Source organism: Myripristis murdjan, chromosome 4 (genome assembly GCF_902150065.1).
Source record: "Myripristis murdjan chromosome 4, fMyrMur1.1, whole genome shotgun sequence".
Lineage (NCBI taxonomy): Eukaryota > Metazoa > Chordata > Actinopteri > Holocentriformes > Holocentridae > Myripristis > Myripristis murdjan.
This window is the reverse complement of record NC_043983.1, coordinates 15,106,807-15,128,083: the sequence shown is the minus strand read 5'-3', so window position 1 is coordinate 15,128,083 and position 21,277 is coordinate 15,106,807. Positions and strand designations below refer to the sequence as shown.

Below are 21,277 nucleotides of genomic sequence, written 5' to 3'. Positions count from 1 at the left end.
ACTTAATTATAAACCCCTTATACGGGTAGTGTTATTGCAAAGTGCTTCCCTCTATTCAATTCTATTGGGGTGCTATGATATAAAATAGTGTATTTTTTCAACTTGCTCTTCTAAAACAGGGAATTTTTCTTGCATTTTTGAAGTATGTCAAAAATGAATGGTTGTCTAGAAAGTATTTCTTGGCTTCCAGGTGAGTGATGTGGTTGAGATTCTTAACGAGCACTGAGAATCACTTCTCTATGTCTCGGAAAAAGCCTCAGTTTCAGTCAGTGTCATTACTTGGATGGTGGTAAGACAAGGCACAAGATAAGATAAGACAGATCACCTCAGATGATCTATGATGGCTCAGAGAAGGCTCAGTTTTCAATTATTCCAACCCTCTTGTGTGTGTGTGTGTGTGTGTGTGTGTGTTGGAACAGAGAGCTGAAGTCTAGAGGAGGATCTACAATACTTCTCAGCTCAGTACAAAGACTATGTGGCTTTATGAAACCATGACTTTTCAAGACTGCAAATGCGAATATTGACTGTAGTTTGACTCCCTTATGCTGATATGTTTTTTTGTTTTCTTTGCTTATAGAAAAAGTAGGTTGCAGTGAACAAGGCTTCAGAGCAGACTTGCCAAACCAACACAGGCTTTAAACTTAACAGGAGATTCATTCATTCTACACAGGCAACAGCAGAGGCAGGACAGTCAGAGTTCACTCAAAGTCCTTTCACAATTCATCCATTTATTTCCTCATCTCAGAGTCACACGTCTGCAATATGCTGACCCCTGAACCAAGTATCCATGGAGACGTATGGTTGCCACACCAACCCACTCAGCTGGACAATAGCAAAAGCTGCAGGTAATCTCAGCTTCACATAAAACAGGTAAACACCTTTGTGTGAGGAAGGGAAGAAAAAAATGAGGGCAATTTACTGTGAAAATTGGGTAAGAAAATGAGGCAGAATCCAGGTTGTGGTAAAAAAAAAAAAAAACACAGAGAAAGCCTGAATGGATGGAAGCTCTTTTTGACAGGACAGCATTCAGTTTTGCTGTCCCAGTAAAATCTGACCTCTAAAAGTTGACCTCCTTGTCTGCATTTTGTGGCTTCGTCATCGAGGCAGCTCATACAACAGCGACAAATAAATAAATAAATAAATAAATCCTTGAACTTACAAGTTAAAACAGCAGCCATACATGTAATAGTTTTAGTGGATGGATGGATCTCTGGAGTGAATGGTACATACTGGCAAAAGAAATCTGAATTATGCACCACATTTATGAAATGATGAAATGCTAGTCCAACATTTAATGATTTTAAAAACTCTGCAAAAAAAAAAAAAAAAAAAAAAAAAAGACTAAATATGAATATACAGTGGTGGAAAAAGGTTTTCGGACATCCCATGCATTTGTGAAATATTGCGTTACCAAATCACTCTTAGGTCTTCAAGTGCAATTTCTTTTAGTACAGTCACAGCCAAAATACTAAACAAATCCTAAAAAGCCATTAAAAATTTAAAATTGATTGGTTCAATAAAAATACATAAGAAATTTTGAGTATTGGGTCATTTTGGTACCAGTGATGAAGGTCGTTCGTTTTATTAAAAGACACAATTTTTGTTGCCAAGCTTCGTGTCTATATAAAGCCAGCACATTTGAAAGTTCTTCAGACACAAAAATGGCGAAAATAAGGAACCTAACTTAGGAAACACATCTGAAGATAAAGATTAAACTGTCAAGAATTTAATTTTGTTAGTTTTTCTTGTAAACAATAAATAAAAAAAAATATAATTTGTATTTGTTTGTATCTGTGTAATGCAGCCACACCTTTTGAAACACAAAAAAGACAGTATTTGAGATTGTAAAATTTTAAGGGTGTCCGAAAACTTTTTTTCCACCACTGTATGTATATAAGTATATTCCAAGTGAACTGCCATGCTTTAATGTACTTGTACACAGTTGTGTGAATCATTGTCTATATTGAAAACAAAAAGTCCATACGTTTTTTTTTTTTTTTAAACAAATCCTTGTTACTGTCTCTATATGACCAGGGACATAATATTGAATATCACATCACAACACGAGAAACCATGTATGAGAAAACATGACGATAATTTCTCCCTGTAACACTGCTGGAGGTAATATCAGACTGTACAATAATTGGGCAATTTCACTGCTCATTAAAAGCCCCTTTCTGCATTGTTACACTGATAATATTATGGTACAATGTCTGTCAAATGAGACCCTGTGGTACTGTGTAACTGCTGTAGACACTTTGATATGCAAAAGTTTGAGTCTATCAGAATCTGCTCCTTCTCTTCTGTTGTCAGGGGGAAACTGTTTGAGAAAATGATCAAACTCCTGCAAACAGTATCACGCTGCTGGAAACCAAGACCGAGAAAAAAAAGAAAAGTCTAACTGCATCATTTAGACAGAAGAGGATTTTTTTTTTTAAAGCAAGGAACTTCATTATGAATCAATTTAAAATATTAACAACATTTGCTTGGTCTCTAGGCTCTGTATGAAGTGTACAACAGTGGAAATCAGTCTATTCTAATCACAGAGGTCCCAAATGCACAAAAACAGCTGTTCAATTCTGGCAAGCTGCCTCCTCTATACTGTAGTGGCTTTAATGGACAGTGGAGAATCAGCTACATCTGGAGTTAGCACCAGCAGGTAGAGCAGGGAACAAAGTCTCATAACATGTTTGAAACACACTGTCTGTGTAGTGTTGCCAAGATTAATTGAATGGTTTTTGATCATTTAGTTATGGGCTTGTGCTAACTAGCTTTTCTGGCTTGGAGCTAAGTTACTCTATTTATCCAGACAGTACCCATCTCTTCCACTTCAGCAGCAGTAAAGCCTCGTGCTTGGCCACAATGGAAAGCCTTTGCACCAGGAGGAAGAAATCAAGTTTCTCTATGAGATATGATCTGTCCCAGTGCTTGTTTGTGCAGGAGTCTGGGCCTGTTTTTAGCTGTGCCTCATACACACTCCAGCTCTAGATCTCTTGCTGTAATGGTCTTAGTGAATGACCGTCCACCATGTCGAAAAAGATTCAATATGTGATTTTGACCAGTAGATGGTGTATTCAGTGCAAACACACAAACTGCACACACACACAGCGCAACCTTAAGTTCTACTGAGTCGGTGTTAGGTGTTAGCCACCGGTTGAAAACCAAAAGTAAAGAAAAAAGTGTTTTTCATGAGAAAAATGGTGCATTTAAATCTCACAAGGCCCCCGTTGGGTTTTCTGGATTAGTTTGTCTCTGAGCTTCAATTTGAAAATGCGATGAAATGGCAGACTCAGCTACACGGTAGGTTCTGAATGAACTATTTGTATTGCTGCATTGCTGAGTTATGAGCTTTTTGTTTGTTTGGTGGCTGGTTGAGTAATTTTAACTTAGCTACACTTATCATATGTTGCTTTCCTGAACAACTACTGTAACATCTGGACATTATTTCCATAAATGAGTTAGTTTGCTGCGATTATGTTATTTCAGTGAGTGAACAAGTCTGGGCCTTCAACAGCTTGAGGAGTGTGCATCAATACATATATCAAATACATCATAACTATTTACATTAAATTTTGAGATGCATGGCTTGCACTAGGGTCTTGTTTGCACCTCATGGTGTTTGAAAAATCCAGCCTCCCTCTTTATTCTAAGTTGATGAGGTGAAGGACACGAGTGGTAGCAGAAACCTTGGGTTTACTGTGGGTGTTCATCGTGACATGTATTACATTGAAGGAGGTCAACAAACCAGACCATCTACATGTATGTATCTATTTTGAGAGTTTTCCATCCATCAGTCAATAGTGGGTGGATTCATATATCCTGTTTTGCATGAACTGACATGACAGAGGAGACCATAATGCACCCTCTGCCACTGTCCAAAGCAGCCAATGTGTGGTGTTTTTTTCTGTTTTGTAGGTTTTTAAGCTCATGTTGCCCTCATCTTAGAACAAGATGAAAAGGAACTGGCTTGTTGCGGTAGCAAAATAATGATGGGATACAGCAAAGAAGAGAGAGCAAAGACTCTACAAGTATTCATATAGTAAACAGGGAGCCATTAAAAATAATGCAACTGACAAAGATTATGTGGAAATGCAGCAGTGAGAAGTATTAAAATAAGCCATAGCAGCGTGAATGTGAAGAAAACAACAGCAGGTGAACGTGCTATGACAAGTAAAGTGAATAAAAAAAAAAAATACTACAGTATGAAAATATTCCAAGTATAAAGAGATAATTTCTAAGAAAAAAAAAGATTTATGAAATATGCAGTGTAAATAATGGGAACTACAAATAAATAAATTTGTACTTTTTATCCCTGAAGTGCAAAATATATTCACAGATGTAACATCCAGATTTTGATATGTGCTTTACCAGCAGTTTATACAATCAAAAAATGTTTTTTTTAGGCACAATATGTACAGAAAATTATATTTACAGAGATGTTACATGTGTATTCCATCTGTTCTCATAATTACAACAAGATTATAAAAATGATAACACATTTGTGAGTGAGCGATGTGTTTGGAAAAAAAAAAACCACCAACACCCCTTCGGTCAGATGAATGATGGTTCTCCACACTTTTCTTGTCCAATATCTTTTATACAATAACTCAAAATTAACAAAATCTGATGCAGTGTATGGGTTTATTGTGAGATCTTAATCTGAGCACATTAAACTGAACTGGCCCATGGATAAGCTGATTCATGTTTGTATTACACCTCATTTTATAGACCTCAGTAGCTCCACCCAATGTGATGCTTAAATTTCGAGGCTCCTCCTGTTGTGGAGCAAAAGTTTTGGCTCCTTCTGCCCTTTTTCTTTTCACAGTCAGCTAGACACTTTTTACACCATTAAAAATCAACATCTGACTTTTAAACATAATGGTGTCTTAGGATTGACACTAACTAAAAAAAATAATAATGACATTAAATAAAACTGATTATGTCTTCATTTTACATACTATCAGTGTAATCTAAATAACTATGTTAGTTCAGTGAAAGTATTTTCCATAGTGCAGCACTAGAGGTGTGTCCACATATATTATGAACTCATACACAAAGAATGAACAACGTGTTTACAGATCAGAAAGTGTGCAAGCAAATGTCATGAAGATTTGCCAGAGCACAGAAAAGTGAAAAGCAGTCAGGGATAATTCACTTAGACAGTGCAGACTCCTTGCTTCAGTGCCCTCAGAGGTAGCTGAATCCAGGCCCATTTGGACAGTAAGTATTGTACAGCCTGACAGCTGTCAGCACAAAAGAACACCTCAAGTGTTCTGTGTTGCACTTTGGAAAGATGATTGGGGTCCCATTAAATCAGCCTGTCAGGCTGCTGAAAGTGGGAAGCTGGCGAACGCGTCAAATCTGTTAATAATCAGCTTTAACTTTTTCACTATGTCCTGGGTCCGCTCCACCATTTGGCCTGGCTTTCTCATCCCACTTCACACCTCCTTCACACTGTTCCCTGCAGTTTGTTTTCAATCCACCCAGCAGGTGTCCCTTCAGTCCATTATTTTCTTCCCCAGCTTCTTGAGCTCTAAATTCGTGGAAATTCAGTGCATTGTGGAAATCTTTTGCTTCCAAAATGTCAACTTTTCAGGAACTAAGAAAAGATTTCTTGAGTAAAAAGTGGTTTTTAGCCACAGAACCAGGTTTTTTTTTTTTTTTTTTTAATTTATCCAGTTGAGTTTTGAAAGAATTTCATCATACAGAGTAACCCAACAAACAGAGGAACATGTAATCCTTCAGCTGGAGTTTAAATATGACCATTGCCTAAACTGGACATTTTTCCCATGGGAGCCTGGGCAGAAGGGTGAAAAGGTCTAAAGACGTCTAAGACTTTCCACATTGCACCAGCACACTGCACTGAACCAAACTGCACTGTCAATAAATGCACTCACTCATAACTCAGTTACACCTGCGGGTTGGATGGGCTCAAAGTATTTCAAGCATTTCTTTTCAGAATTATGCCCAAAAACTAAAAGCACGGTATCTCATCAAGGCTTCAGTGGTGTTCATTTATTAAAGATGTTTGTTTTGCCACGGCTACATTTACATGTGCAGTTCCACACCCTGCTGACTCACCAATTAGACCTACAACCTTACTTTCCTCACCCTGCTTATTTCCCAATTACTCCTACACACAGGAGTCCATCCTGTTGGCACTAATTAGACCTACACATACTCACAGATTTGCACTTCATATGTGTGTGGTTCATGTTGCAGAAACAGTTAGAAATAAAGAAAATTTGAGGAAAAATAACAACATTGACATAAAAGGCATTGCTGTGTGAGCTTTGTGTTACATGGTGCAGAGTAGGTGGACTCAAACGCAGGAGACAGCAGGTGAACGGGAACTGAAGAACAGCAGTTCATTACCAACTAAAGGCAGGAGCGACACAGGAACAAGGCATATGGAGTAGAGATAGGAAAGACTAAACAACTGAACTGATAAAGGCTGAACTAACAGCAGCTCTTAAATACAACTGAACTAATGAGACACCAAGGAACAGGTGGCAAGACAGGAGAACAGGCAAGGAGCTGATTGGCTGCGGAGAACAATGGGAACAGTAGGGCTCATGCAGGGCAGGTGTGGAGGGAAGAGCAGGAAGGACAGGGACCAGCATGTCTTTGGACGGTGGGAGGAAACCGGAGTGCCTGGAGGAAACCCACACAGACACGGGGAGAACATGCAAACTCCACACAGAAAGGACCTTGGGTGGGAATCGAACCCAGGAACTTCTCACTGTGAGGCGACAGTGCTAACCACGCCCAACCAAAATACATTAGACCAAAACAGACTAAGGATCGTGACACTTTGATTTATGTGAAGCTCTCCTGACATCTACACTTACAGAGCTGCACTCTCCCGGTAGGCAGTGACTTTCTGTTTACCACACAGCTGGGCGTTTCCAACAAAGTGAATTTAAAATGCGGTCAGTTGAGGGTAACCATGGAGCTGACGAGTACATCTTTACTGCAGTGAACTGAACTGAACTGGCCTAGTTACCTCATCTTGACGCAAGTGTGTTGACATAAGCAAAATGAGTAGGAGCGCAGAGTTAGGGTAAGTCAGCCCATGAGAACAAGAAGTTGAGATAATGTACCATAAACATAATTTCCACCTCCACAGGCACCACCTTTTAATTGTGTAACCATCTTTCATATGGCCTTATCTTTGCTTCTTTTCTAACACAAGTATCAACCACCAAGGGGAAGCACGGTGGTGTAGTCAGTCCTCAGCTTTAAGGCCTGGATTCAAGCCTGCATTTCAGCGATACATCTACCCTGCTGAAAGGTGTTTAATGCCGCTCTTCAGTTCCTGACCTCGGTCTGACCTCGTTGGAAAGGCCAGAGGAAAGTTTTGCTGCAGGGTACAACAAGATACAGTATCACATACTACTTATATACAAACCTCCGCATGGCCTTGCACTCTTGCACTCAGCCAACTTGGAAGATAACATCCCAGAACTAAAAAAGTCAGAGGTGTACTCGTCATGCTCAAAAGCATGAAAGCTTTCCTCTATACAGCTCAACTCTTTTGGACGTCTTCCAGCCCACGCAGAGACAGCCTCTACTTTAAATCTAGATTAAAAAGTGTTCAGACTTACTTTTGCTCCTGACTTTCTGCTTGTTGCTCCTCCTTACGTGTCCACTTGGGGGCCCTCTACTCCCACACCACTTCATTTTATGAACATGGCTGTTGGCAGGAGACTATCACAACTGAAAATTCCCCCTATTTTTTGTTGCTATTTTTTTTCTCCGACATTGTTCCTATTTAATTATTTGCCTGTTTTTCTGTCTCCTCTATTGTACCTTTCTCTTCTCACATCCATTTATGCCAGGACACATTGCCTTGATACATTTGTACTGTTGTCTGGTTTTTATATCAATTGCTCTTGATTATTATGCGCTTTTATGCTTTTAAAAATAATTGAAACATATTTCTATGCAGAATGTGGAATGCACTGTTTCATTTAATTAATTTGCAGTTAAATGAGTGAGTCTGCTCTAAAATGACAGATGGAGGAGACAAGTTCAAACATGTGCAGGGAGGAAATGACTGATGACTTGGACTCTGTTGGGACCTGGATTTAAAAGTGGTCCCCAGATCTGTTTTTTTTTTTCAGAAGTTTACCTCGCCCTCTTGTGTTCAAAGTTGTTATTTGCAAAGCCGCAACAATCCATCCATTCTCCAAACCCACTTATTCATATTCAGGGTCAGGGGGCTGGAGCTTATCCCAGCATGCACCAGGCGGAAACACCCTGAAAAGGTCACCTGTCATCCATCACAGGGCTAACACACAGGCTAGACATTCAAATGTATGAGCAAGTAATCAGTTCATCTCACCTGCATATCTTTGCACTGTGGAAGGAAACCAACATGCACACAAGGGAACATGCAAACTCCACACAGAAGATACAAACCCAGGACGACTGGGTTTGCTGTGAGGCGACAGTACTAATATGCTCTTAAGTATTGTTGGAAAAAGATAGGAGCAAACCAAAAAGTTCTTGTCTGCACACTGAATGATGACAATAACACATTTACTGACTCTACATCTACTCTACATTTATTCTCAGACAAAATTGCCTTCATATAAAAATGCCCTGATTTTTTAAATGTGATGGAATATTTTGAGATTCCTCTCAGTGTCAGGTTTTAAATAGAAGTAATCAATGCCAAAACAGATGCTGATCACGTAATCGGACAACCTTTTACTGTATGTGTTGCTGTATGGCTATGGCTTACTGTATATATGCCACACCCACGACTTTGTCTCTCTGTGTGTGTATGCCTCTGTGTTTGTATGTGTGGGTATCTTTATGCAGTGTTTATACAGTTGCCTGCATGTATATTCATCATTTCAGTGCTAAGTAGGTGGTCCTGTATCAATAATAATACAAGGCTGGGAGCAAACACATAGAAAGTTAAACACTGTGACCTTTCCAGCGTTTTTTTCTCAGCACTTGATCAATGTACCTGCGTCAGGGCTTTCCAGTAACACCCTGAGTGCTATATTAAATGTGTCTTTACAAGCCAGGGCTCTGGTGCAAAAAAAAGGCAATTTTTGGAGTTTGCCGTTGAGAATAAAGTATTCACAATCTAAATGTTGAGGTAGTGGGCCAGCATTAGGTGGAGCTCAGCTGTGGCACAGGGTGAGTCAAATCAGGGAGAGTACCCGCTGGCACTGTTTCAGCCTCTTCATTAATCAGATTCATCATAATGAGTGTGTGTGGGTTGGGGTGGGGGTATGGGGGAGAGGAAGAGACAGAGACAAGGAGGTAGAGAGAGAAAGAGAGTGGGAGAGATCTGGGACTTGGCTGATTGATCTGGAGATTTATGGGAACCTGTCATCACCAGTGTTGACATGGAGGAGGAGGGATGGAGGGACGATGGAGACATTTCAGAGAAGCATGGTTGCATAGTTTTAGGGCCTGGCAGTGGTACATCCCATCCCATACACCCTCATTTACTCCTTTTTCACAGGTCTGATAGAACAGACGGTGGGTGTAAACAAGGCGTAAATGATACAAAAAGCCGCAAAAGAGCTGCAAAAAAGGATGCTACAAATAATTTTTGCGTGAAATAGCGCTCAGCCCGAGACACAATGACCATCCACTTACTCCTCCCTCTCCATCCCTCCCACTGTAGCATTGCAGCACTTGGGAAAGGGGAGAGGGGGGTTATGTCCATAAAGCATCAGGGAACGAGAGGCTCTGACAGGCCCTCACAGTCCTCTACCACTCAACAGATGTGAAATGGCGTGATCGGCTCCCCAGAGAAATGAAGAGCGGACAGGGAGGGAGGAGGGCTGGAGGAGGAGCAAGAGTAGAGGAAAGGGGGGTCAAGAGAGAGACAGTGATTTAAACATCTATATAAACAGGGCAACATGAACTGGCTGATTAACACCCATCCTTCTCACTAATATCTAGCTTCATTCAGCTGTCAAAGATGTGTTTAGTGATGTTTCACTGAACACGAAGAAATCTCGCCCTAAGCCTGGCCCTGCAACAATCACAGCTCTGCTAGTGGAGCAACAGCACCCTCTGATGAATGCTGAAGGTACTACAATGCTGGCTGACTGCAGCTATGAGTTGTCATTTAATATTGTAATGAATGACATCATTAATCGAACCATATCTTTTGTGAAGAGCTGACATGCTGTTTTGCACATGATCAACATGTTACAGGTTTAACATTTTATCAACTGACAATGTAAGTTACCATTATCATGAAAATAACTAGTTAAAATGAATGAGGCTAAATGGGCGATGAGAAAGTCATAGACAGTAAAGCCCAGTGGCTTTCAAAGTAGGGACTCCTTGGGGCATCAGCAAAATGAGGAATAGTTTAATTTTACTGAAATTTAATTCAGTAGAAATTGTCACCACAAAAAAAAAAAAAAAAAAAAAAAAAGCATGAGTGATTATTTTAATATTGCGTTTTAATCTCACCACTTTGAATCTATTTGTCAATGTTCAAGCAAACAATGTCGTTAAAACAAACCAAATTATCTTTTCAAATAAGGGTCCCTAGGGCAAAATCACTTCAATGGAGCATCTGTGGCTCAATCAAAGTCAACTTGGGGGGTCTGGAACTTGAAAAAGTTTGTGTCCCCCGTGTAGTCAGTGAATACAACGTAGAGGTCAATGTCTGAGTGGTTTATTAGAATAAGAAAGTTGACATAGAGCAAAGTCTCCATGCGGAGTGACAGGCAGAGCTCAGGACAATGTGTGGAGAACGGTGTACAACTGCTGAAGTGTGTGTGTGTGTCTGTATGTGTGTGTATGCATCTGTCCTTGTGTTTGAAAGAATGTATCGGCTATGTCTAAGTGAATCCATGCCTTTGAGAGTCATGGAGAGAAAAGTGTGTGTGTGTGTGTGTGTGTGTGTGTGTGTGTGTGTGTGTGTGTGTCTGTGCGTGTTTAGTCTTAGGTGTGTGCTGTGCAGTTGTTGGAGGGTGCATGCATGTGTTGCTTTTGCGTGATGATGGACAGATTTTTATTTCGCGGACACAAGCACACACACTTGCATGTACTGTACAAATTCACACGTCGCTACTTCTGTACACACACAGAGGCTGTGTCGTCATGCAGCTACTGCACTTAAATTACATGTAAGCATTGAGGTTATGTACACGTAGTAGAGACATGTGTTGTCATTTGATGACAGTGGCCCTGGGGTCCCAGGGACAGGGCCAGCCTCTGGTGAGAGCCACAGGACGGCAGGGTCCTTCACAGTAGCAGGAGACTCCACTCTATGGGAGAAAAGTAGCGTCTCTTTGTTAACCTCAGTCTGTTTGAGTTCATTTACTCTTCCTCTTCCTCCTCCTCCTCCATTTTCATTCGGATTCAGCACAGGCATCAAAATAGGTGACACTTCAATGCTGCTCACAGTACTGTTTCATTGTCATTGTCAATACAATAATAACGATGATAGTCATCATGTTCATCTTCATCATTGTCATCAAATCCGGCACACCAGAGAATTGAAATTGAAATCATATACAATAATATTCCACATAATTCCAAACCAAATATCTACCACAGAAACAAACGATAGAAAAAACAAACATGACAGAAATGATCAGTGCTGACTAACAGAATGCTTCTCTACAACTTTACAAAAAAGCAAACGTTCATTTTGTTTCACCTTGTTTTTGTGCTTATCTGTTCATATGTTTGCTTGGAAGGGAGTGGGTCTGCAGTTTCGTGGTACTCCTCCCCAGTGCGTGGTGGTGGATACATACAAGTTAGCCGCTTATTTTGGACTCTTTCTAGGGCATACATACTGTAGATCACTGTAGCAAGATGGCAGTTACTGGCTGGGGGGCATCACATCACTGGGCCACACGGCACAAACAACCCCAACACACAAGGGCATGGTCTCTTCAGCAAGCACACAGACACAACTTGATATATATAAATACAGACAGACTGGGTCAAGAGGGGTGGGTGGAGATAGTGTGTGTGTGTGTGTGTGTGTGTGTGTAGGGTGGGGAGAGGGCAAGAGACAGAGTAAGAGAGAGAATGTATGTGTTTGCATATACACAGGACTTGGAGCAATATGGGGGCTATAAATAGCAAAAACTCCTAACGAAATTGTTTCTCAGCACAATTCCATGCATGCAAAAGAAAGCAATGTATTGAAAGAGAGGCTTTGGAGATGTTTCAAAAAATGTCTAACATGAATTACCTGATGTGACATAGAAGGGGAATTTGACTGCCTTGTGGTGAATAGCTGTGATTTGTGTTTCTATCACTGACTTGTTAAATCAACCAACTAACCTTTAACAGTGACAGGTAAACAGGACAAAAGCCCAGCATGGGCCTATTATAGATAGAGATTTGTGCGTGTGTGTGTGTGTGTGTGTGCGTGTGTGTGTGTGTGTGTGTGTGCACAAAGAGAAAGAGAGACAGAGATAGATAGAGAGAAACTTGAGAGGGGATTTGAAAGAAGAGGGGAGAGACTGTCTTCCACAAGGGAACCCCTGAATTCTTTAGCTGTCCCGTAAACACCGACTGAGGTAATCGTATTATGCAGTTAGTAACATAATATCATGTACCTTTCTTAGAAACAGTCAGTTTGAGCTTAATCTTAGGTCTTGGCCCTGAGCTCTACTGCTGATCCTAATTCAATTGCATTCAGAAATTGGTTAAAGGACCTATTTGTGTGTGCATGCGTGAGTGTGTGTGTGTGGGTGTATGCGCAGTTTCTGGTGGTTAGCAGAGGGGTGAGAGTTGGTAAGTGTGCGCCGCCCTCTCTGGGCTGATGTGTCTGTAGTAATCTTCTCAGGGGCTCATCAGGCCATTAGAGGGCTGGGAATGTACTTTGCCTAATCAAGCATGTTTAGTGAAACACTGGAGGAAATGCAGGGTAAGGACACGGCTCGCTGGGTACAATGGCTGAGAGAGAGAGGCCTCATTCACACACACAGCACTTAGGCCATGGCAGAGATGGAGAGGGAGAGATAGAGAGAGACAGAGATGGGGGGCATGGGGCTGGTTGAAGGCTTTGTTCTCAATACTAATGACCCCTTTCAAGGCTGCGTGGCTGGTGGAATGTGTACAAATGTGTAAAAAAAAAAAAATACACTGGTGATTCAGTAATGCAGGTAGCATCATAATCACCCACCCAACCTCTTTGTCTCTTCTTGCTTTCATCAATCTCTTTCGCTAGCTGTGGATTTGTACATGGTACAACATATTTGTGTGTGTTGATAATATCAACCAGCTGATCCCTCCTTGACTAAGTCTGTTCAGCTGAGCCGAGCGTAGTTCCTGCGCCTCTTTGCTACCAATACACATGTAATGTTAATTATGCCAGCTATACAGTGTATTTCTACCCAGGATTAAATCACAGGTAAAACTAATGTGTGAATGTTTAGTGCAGGGTTGCTACACCATTACTGACTCAACACAGAAAGGAACAGAGATGAAATAAGTAGAAGAAGGGCGAGGGAGAGAGTATAATGGATGAACTCTCTTTTCTGCACTCAATATGAGCAACATATTCACAAAGACAGAGAGCAACTCACACATGCAGACACACACTCACACACAAGCACACACAAACCACCACTACCCCTCTGACCCAGATGAACAAAATCTCTGGATCTACATTTGAATCAAGAAGGGATAAAAGCAGACAAAAAATGAAAACAAAACAAGAAAAACAACATCAAAAGAACAGACAGGGAGTGAAAGAGTAATTCCACACCCAAGTCCACCCATGCCCATCTGTTTTGTTTAGCCAGTGCTGCTTTTGTTGTGAAAGCCACTGAGAGACAGACAGGGATATGGCCACTAGGGATGACCATTGTGAAGGTTAACAGTGCCCCTAACCCTGGCCTCGGTCCCAGCTCCAGGCCCTCGGCTCCTCCTCGTCTTGGCAGACCAGTAAATCACCGGTGTGAGAGAAATGGGCCGGGCATACGAGATGGTCAGGCTGGGTTTGTGTATCTCGCATGGAGGATGGAGTTGCTGTCTCCTCATTGATATTCTGTGTTGCTGGGATGCTGTGGGTGCTGGGCTGGGTCCCTGACTCTTAACGGCTATTTGTTGCTGAAGTCTCCTCCTGCTCCGGGGCACAAAGAGGCTCAGTGTCGGGCAGAAGAGGCTGAATGGAGCTCCCCAGTGGCCGGGCCTCACTGCCCAGTCAGACAGCCAGACAACCACAGCTCACATTCCCTCCTACAAATGGACTGCTGAGCCCGGGGAGGCCCCAGGTCAGGTCAAACAGAACCAGGCATACTGAGAGGGAGTGAGGGCGGGAGGAACGGAGGGGAGATATTGCTCCTTTTCCCCAATGCCCTGCTCTCTTCTCTGAGTTCCTGTATGTTTAGTTGAGGAAACAATGATATTATAAAATATAACTGGGGTGCAAATTAAGGTAAAAAGTATCACCCTCATTTAGTCGTTTATCTTCATCTCTGACTCTCACTTATTATTGCTCTCTTTCACTTTGTCATGGCTGAGTCCAGTGCTGCTTCTGAGGTATTGGGAATCACACAGACAAGGGTGGGTACTGTCTCACCCCTTCACTAGCCACTGGTCACCCATTTAAACCTCTGATTGGTTAACACACAGTTCAAAGAGACACATTATAAAAATGCACTTGTCTCTCCATGATTGTTTATACAAAGGGAACTAAAAAAAAAAACGTTGACATCAAAATGGACTTCCTCCTGACAGAAACTTCATTGCGTACTTATTGTTCACAGTAAGACAGGACACTGGTTGGGGTTGCTGTGGCCACACACACACACACACACACACACACACACACACACACACACTCACATAAACATACACACACAGACATACACTCTGCATGATTCAGTGAGAGTCATTGCCCTCTGGCACAGCTAGAACAGTGTTAGTCTAATATTATCTCATCCGAAGTCTAAGGTAAAACACATTGTTGTCTGCTGGATGCCGATGGCACAAAAAAGCAAAAGCAGAAACAAAACTTCACACCCAAACAAGGTTTATGTTGAGAACAAAATAGTGGAGGGAGACCTTTCACATTTGGTGCTCCAAGCTAAATTGTCAATAAGTTTATTCTCACACTGTCCTTTTCTCAATAACATATGTCCCTTTCTTTGTACCCGTCTCTGCTCCTTACAGTTTGTCCAGTGGTGTAAAGGCTCGGGGTATCACACCACTTCCAGGGCAGAGGAGCGTGCCTTCGATAAAGAGCAGAGGAAAGGAGCCACGAGGAGAGTTTTCTCCTTTTTTCAACTCTCTCTTTTTTCTCTTTCTCTCTTTCTCTCTCTCTCTCTCTTAAAGGCTGGCTTCAGGAATCAGCCTCCTCAGTCAGCTGAATGATGTCAGGACATTGAATGACAGTGAGAGAGGACAGACAGGGTGAGGTTGGACAGGGACAGTGAGTCTGAGGGATTGATTTATTCCAGTTTACTGTTGAATGGGATTTCAGAGAGAGCTTGGTATCATGGCACACTACACCTCACTGGCCACTGGGGGTGCGCTCTCCCACGTTCTTCCCTAGAAGATGGCTGAAGTCAGCCAGTTCTCCCAGCCCTCGGGGCCCATGCATGTCAGGCCTGATGAGGCCCTGGCGCTGGGAGGGATAGGGTGCTCCATTGTTGCTGTTGTAGTTGAGCCCCTCGTGGCTCCAGCGAGGCTCCCCATAGTCCATGTGGGGAGTGGGGGCAGAAACCACCCTCCGTCGGTCGGGGGAGTCCTGTGGCGTGGCTGGGTAGATGTATTCTCCTGCTGAGTTCCTCAGGGTGCCGGTGGGACGGCTGCCCCCGTGGTCCCCTCTCTGGGTGGCGAGGACCAGGTAGCGCTGACGTTCTGTGTGGGGGGGGAGCACCACCTCCCCTGGGTCCTCTAACCGGACCATTCCTCCACCCCCTCCTCCACCCTGCAGGAACTTAGAGCTCAGGTAGATGACAGAGTTGTTGGGGCAGGGAGTCCCCACGGAGGTGAGGAACGTCTGGCTCTGGTCCCAGTCAGAGTCTGGGAGACGCATGGCCCGTTTCTGTTGTAGCGGGGTCTGCTCCGGGGTGGGCAGCAAGCCTGGGTCCATCTCTCCTTTGGGCCAGCCGTTAGGTGTGACAAAGGGATTGTCAGCCTGTGAACGGCGCCTCTCACCACCACTGGTTCTTGTTACGCTCATTACCGACCCGCTGCGGCCCTGCCCCAGCATGCTCTGCTCTTTGTCACCTTTGCGACGGGTGCTGTTGGCCCCCGAGCCTCGAGAACGGCGGTGTCGGTGACTCATGATCCAGCAGACAGTGAGGCCAGAGAGGATGGCCCCTGTGGCGAAGGCCGATACAGCAGACACCACCAGCAGGTTGACTGACACCAGGCCATCAGGCTCCTCCATAAAACTCTCCGGGAGCAGCAGACCTACAGAGAGAGAGAGCAGGAAGGAGAGGGAGAGGCAATCACACACAAAAACAGGACCATCAGTCAACCAGCCAAAATAGCTACAAATCATCATTACACTTCCTATATTAAAAATGTGGGATTTAACAAACAGCGAGACAAAATGGCCTATTTTCTCTCTGCTCTCTGTGGGTGGGAAGGACAGAATGCTCTCCAGCCAAGGTAGCTCTGGCTAATTGCATTCATTACTTAAAGTGGATGGTGATTTTAATAGCTGTAATAACTGTCTTCCTGATTGAGAATAGCTCTCAACCCTGACGTGTTTCACAACATTAGCTTTATGGCAAGAGATGCCAAGCCTGGCATTAATGGTGAGTAATGATTTAAAGTTTCCACACTGTATATTTATTCAAAACATTCTTGTTATCTTCAAATGATGATGCTTATATTTTTCCTGACTGCATCTATATGCTAAAGTCTTTACAAGAATGAACCTGAAGCACAGTGTTTATAGATAAGTGATACCATATCAGGAGAAAAGACCATGATTTTTTGTCTTTTTTTTTGGATAAAAACATGAGATGAACTCCAGGGGCGAAAAAAAAAAGTTTATGAATTATTGAAGATATGAGTACAGCACGACCACAGCACAGGCTGCCATAGATCAATTAGGAAAATGCCAGGAGAAAAGTTGTTCTTTGCTGTGCAAACTCCAGGGACCAACACCAACAAATACAATGAAACTATGCCCGGGGAGCAGATTAGGAAAAAAAAAAAAAAAAAAAAAAACTAGATGAAAAGAACAGTACAGTACAGTACGAGAGAGAGAGAGAGAGGCAGGGAGCGAGGGAGAGTGCAAGAGAGAGAGAGAGAGAGAAAGAGAGAGGGAGGCAGGGAGCGAGGGAGAGTGCAAGAGAGAGAGAGAGAGAGAGAGAGAGAGGTTGCCTAAAGCAAACTTGAACAATTGGGGCCTTAGACAAACATAGTAAATGTTTCTTAAATTACAACGGCAACAACAGCAGAGGGAGGACTGTCTCCATGAGGACAGCAGAATAAATCCTCTCTCACACAAAATAAATGGATGTCATTAATAGACATTGGGAGCCACTTACTCACTTACCCACAGAAGAGAAAAGGAGTGTGACAAAGAATGGAAGAAAGAGTGAACATACAGGGAACAGCAGCAGTGTTTAAACAAACATACTTTCATTGTCTGACAAATTTATTTTTAATGGGGACAAATGGCGCCAATTGTGGTGCAAGTACTCCAGTATTAGCCTGGTGGTTAATTAATGTGGCCTGTGGCTTAGTACAATAAACTATTACTCTCCCCATTGACATTAGGCTGAGGAATGGCATTTAAAACCTTGTGACAACAGATTATTGTGGTGTTGTGCAAGACTAGGGTTGTGTTTGTATATATTAAGAATCAGAATTATTTTATTCTCCAAGTACATTAAGTGTACAGGAATTTCTCTTTGTGGCACTTGGTGGTGAGACAACAACAACTTATCGAAAAAAAAAAAAAAAAGATACACATATAGAAGGACAAAAAAGGATAGTGCAAGAAAACACAATACTCAGTCCACGTTCATTCAACACTCTAATTTGCAAGTATATAATTTTTCCAAATAGAGCCCAAGCATGCAGAAATTAGCCCCTGGCCTCTAGTGCTGGTATGGCTTTGACAGTGGATCCTGCAGTAGATATTTTTATTCATAAAAGTTGAGTGGGTGGTCTGCTTAAACTTTCTTTTTTTGTTCTTTCCACTAACAGTGGCAAAGTAACACAGGGGAGACAAGAGAAGAAGAAGAAAGAAACTTCTGGCAGAATTTATTTCTAGGCCGTGTGGCTCCAGTGGCAGGGGCCTTAAAGCATAACTAAAATCTATAACCTGTAAAGCGTAGCGCTATAGTGAATCAAATGGAGAGATTTTGGGTCCGAATTGATCTGTATGATGGAAAATGAAGGGAAAATGGGGTCCAGATTAAAAATGTCTGGGGTTATGATTTAACTACTCCATCTTTTGGCACAATGGCTCCTTGCAGCCTGAACAATGGATCCCCAACACAATGAATGTGAGTTCATACAGTCAACAGGTTATAAACAGGTGCCATTGGTTGAGACCCTGCATTAATCAACTGGCCTCACTGGTCAATCAATGTCCTTTTCAGAGGTAATTAGTGCTTTATCACCAATCCAATGGGCTCACTGATACATGTAGACACAAGCCTGAATTAGAGTGTGTTAATTACGTGACATGTAAAGCGTGGGTCAATTCAGTTCACCGCCTGGCAGATAATCCTGAATAACCAGAGATTGCAATTCATCAGTGGTATTATGTTTTGGTTTTAACAAACTGAAATCTTACTTGTTTTTCATCTTCTGTCTTTGCACAATGCCACAGGCCCTTTTCCCTCATTCCTTCTTTATTTCCTTTTTTCTTTATTTTCATTCCTCACTGCTTCCAAATCCTGATCTTGCAATAATTCATTTCCATGTGACATTTGGGTCAAAAATGAATTGTTGACGTAACCCCGCTCTACATTCTGCATGAGGCTGAAATTATGTATTTCAAAAGTGTTTATTTAACTGGGTATTAAAGTTTACTTAGAAAGCTATATTCGCTTTACCCCAGTGGGATGTGAACATTTTACTGTGCCACATCTTGAAAGTCTCCGAATGCAGATGGAAGCTTATAATTTTAAGCTCAAAAAACATTTTCCCCATGTTCCTCTGTCATGCTGTCACGCAGCCAGCTCATGGTTACACAGGCTAACCAGCACAGACGTCCCGTTAGTCCTTGTGTATTCATTTAAGCACCCATGTTCTTCTATGTTTATGTTGAATTTGGCATTTGTTCATTGGGAGTTCTTTTCTCCTTGGGCAGATCTGAACACATAGTTGGCATCTTTGTTACACCATCCTAAACATAGCCCTGAATCGTGCAGTATTTATTTTCATGTTTCAGGCCAATATTCAGTTTGGAATGGCTGCCAGTTTCAATTACATTACCATTCTTCTCCTCAGCCAGGATGCTCTTTGGGGCAGCAGATGCTGCACAAAGAAAGGCATTTGGAGGTTACAGGCACTGCCATGTTCATTTAGAGTGTCCACCTCCTTCAGAGCAGTTTTAGAAATCAGGTAATGAATTGATTCATGGCTTGATATTTCCACAAACCTCAGCCTTGATGACTTTGTAAACAAAAATGTAGCAGTAGAACCGCAGAACTTTCAGAACAACGGAACAACATAAATGGCAGAACCGCAAATCTCCTCTCTCATGTCACATCTGGAACGGGTCATGCTGTACTCACAGACAGAGGTTACAGATATTTCTCTAACATTTACCCCAACTGTGGTCCAGGGCCCCAGTCTGGCACTTCAGATTAAATTCTGCACAGTGCTGTAATAGTCCTGCCATCTTTATGCAAGAAGGAGTCTTGACAAGGCTGTACACTGTATGTGTGCGTGTGCATGCGTGTGTGTGTGTGTGCGTGTGTTGGGGGGCGGGGGGCGGGGGGGGGGATTTAGTTGGTTAAGCTCGGCAAGTCACTGCACAGAGGACAGGCCCTTTATTCCAATAATGAATGAAAAACTTTCACACTCAGTATGTTTCCTCTTTTCAACTCTCTCCGTTTCACATTGACATCCAGATTTGTTCACTGTTTCTCTTTTCCTTCCAGTCTCCCAGTCTCTCTCTCTCTCTCTCTCTCTCCTCTCTCTCTCTCTCTCTCTGGATGCACAACATGTGAGGAGAAGCTTTGGCCATAGTTCTATGGTGAAAAAAGCAGATGAAAATGAAGGGGGCGGACAGATGGAGACTGCAGATAAGTATTTGTGTGTGTGTGTGTGTGTGTGTGTGAATGTATGTGTGTGTGTGTGTGTGTGTGTGTGAGAGAGAGAGAGAGAGAGAGAGAGAGTGACGGTGGACAGGTTTCTCTGCATGCCACTGCAGGGTGACAGTTGAGGCAGCAGCATGCACGCCGTCTCCTCCCTTCAACGACTTCATACTCTCCTCTTCCTATCCTGCTCACTTATTAAAGCTTAATAGAAGCCAACGGGCCTGCCTGTCAGCCTGACACACTGCGCTTGTCTTGGGGGCTTCTAGCTCCAATTACAGAGGAACAATGAGAGGAAGAGGAGAGGAGAGGAGCGGAGAGGAGAACACCGGATTATAGAGGAGAGAAGAGCAGAGGAAAAGGGGAGGAGAGAAGAAGAGAGAGGAAAGAGGAGGACAGGACATGAGTAGGAAAGCATACAGGTGAGGAAAAAAGAAAAGAGGGGAGAGGATGAAAGGAGACGACAACAGCAGAGAGGAGGAGGGAGGAGAGGAAAGCATAAGTGTGGATTATAGAGGAGATGAGAAGAAAAGACGAGCAGAGTTTGAAAAGGAGGAGAGATCTAGTTAAAACAGGATATGGAGTAGCTCCATTGTTGAGATGAAAACGCTGAAAGGGTGTTTGCGTATGCATATACATGCACAAGCTATCTGCCGTGCCGAAAGTCCGACGGTATACACATATACTTTCAAATTCCTTTTAGTGTTGGTTTTTCTTTTGTCTCTAACTGTCGTCTGCTCCTTCATACCCCACATCTTCTCTCCTCCAATCCCCTTGTTAGCTGTTAATCCTCTCTCTCTCTCTCTCTCTCTCTCTCTCTCCCTCCCTCTCTCTCTCTCTCAGCCACCGGTTCTTTGATCACCGGGGGGTGGCGGCGAGATGAAAATAATAGCTCGAAAATCAAAAAGAGGAGTAAATAACTTTTACTCATACTCTGTAAAATCAAAGTCGTGCAGGAGGGGAGACTCTCTGCATGATAAAATTTAATATCAACCTCCGTTACACGGGGTATATAAACTAGGGCCATGTTCATCTGAGCTAAATGACAGTCATCTTTGTGGTTGTCCTTAAATCTTGCT

At 42.6% G+C, this 21,277-nt stretch overlaps 1 protein-coding gene across 1 annotated transcript in view; it reads right to left on the bottom strand.

Moving 5' to 3' along the window:
• Window positions 1–10,647: 10,647 nt before the first annotated feature.
• sema6bb (sema domain, transmembrane domain (TM), and cytoplasmic domain, (semaphorin) 6Bb) overlaps window positions 10,648–21,277 on the bottom strand; it is a 121,341-nt gene continuing 110,711 nt past the window's right edge. The window contains exon 17 of the mRNA XM_030049315.1: window positions 10,648–16,377. Coding sequence (XP_029905175.1) covers window positions 15,470–16,377 — 908 coding nt within the window. The 3' untranslated portion in view covers window positions 10,648–15,469. The remainder of the gene's footprint in view (window positions 16,378–21,277) is intronic.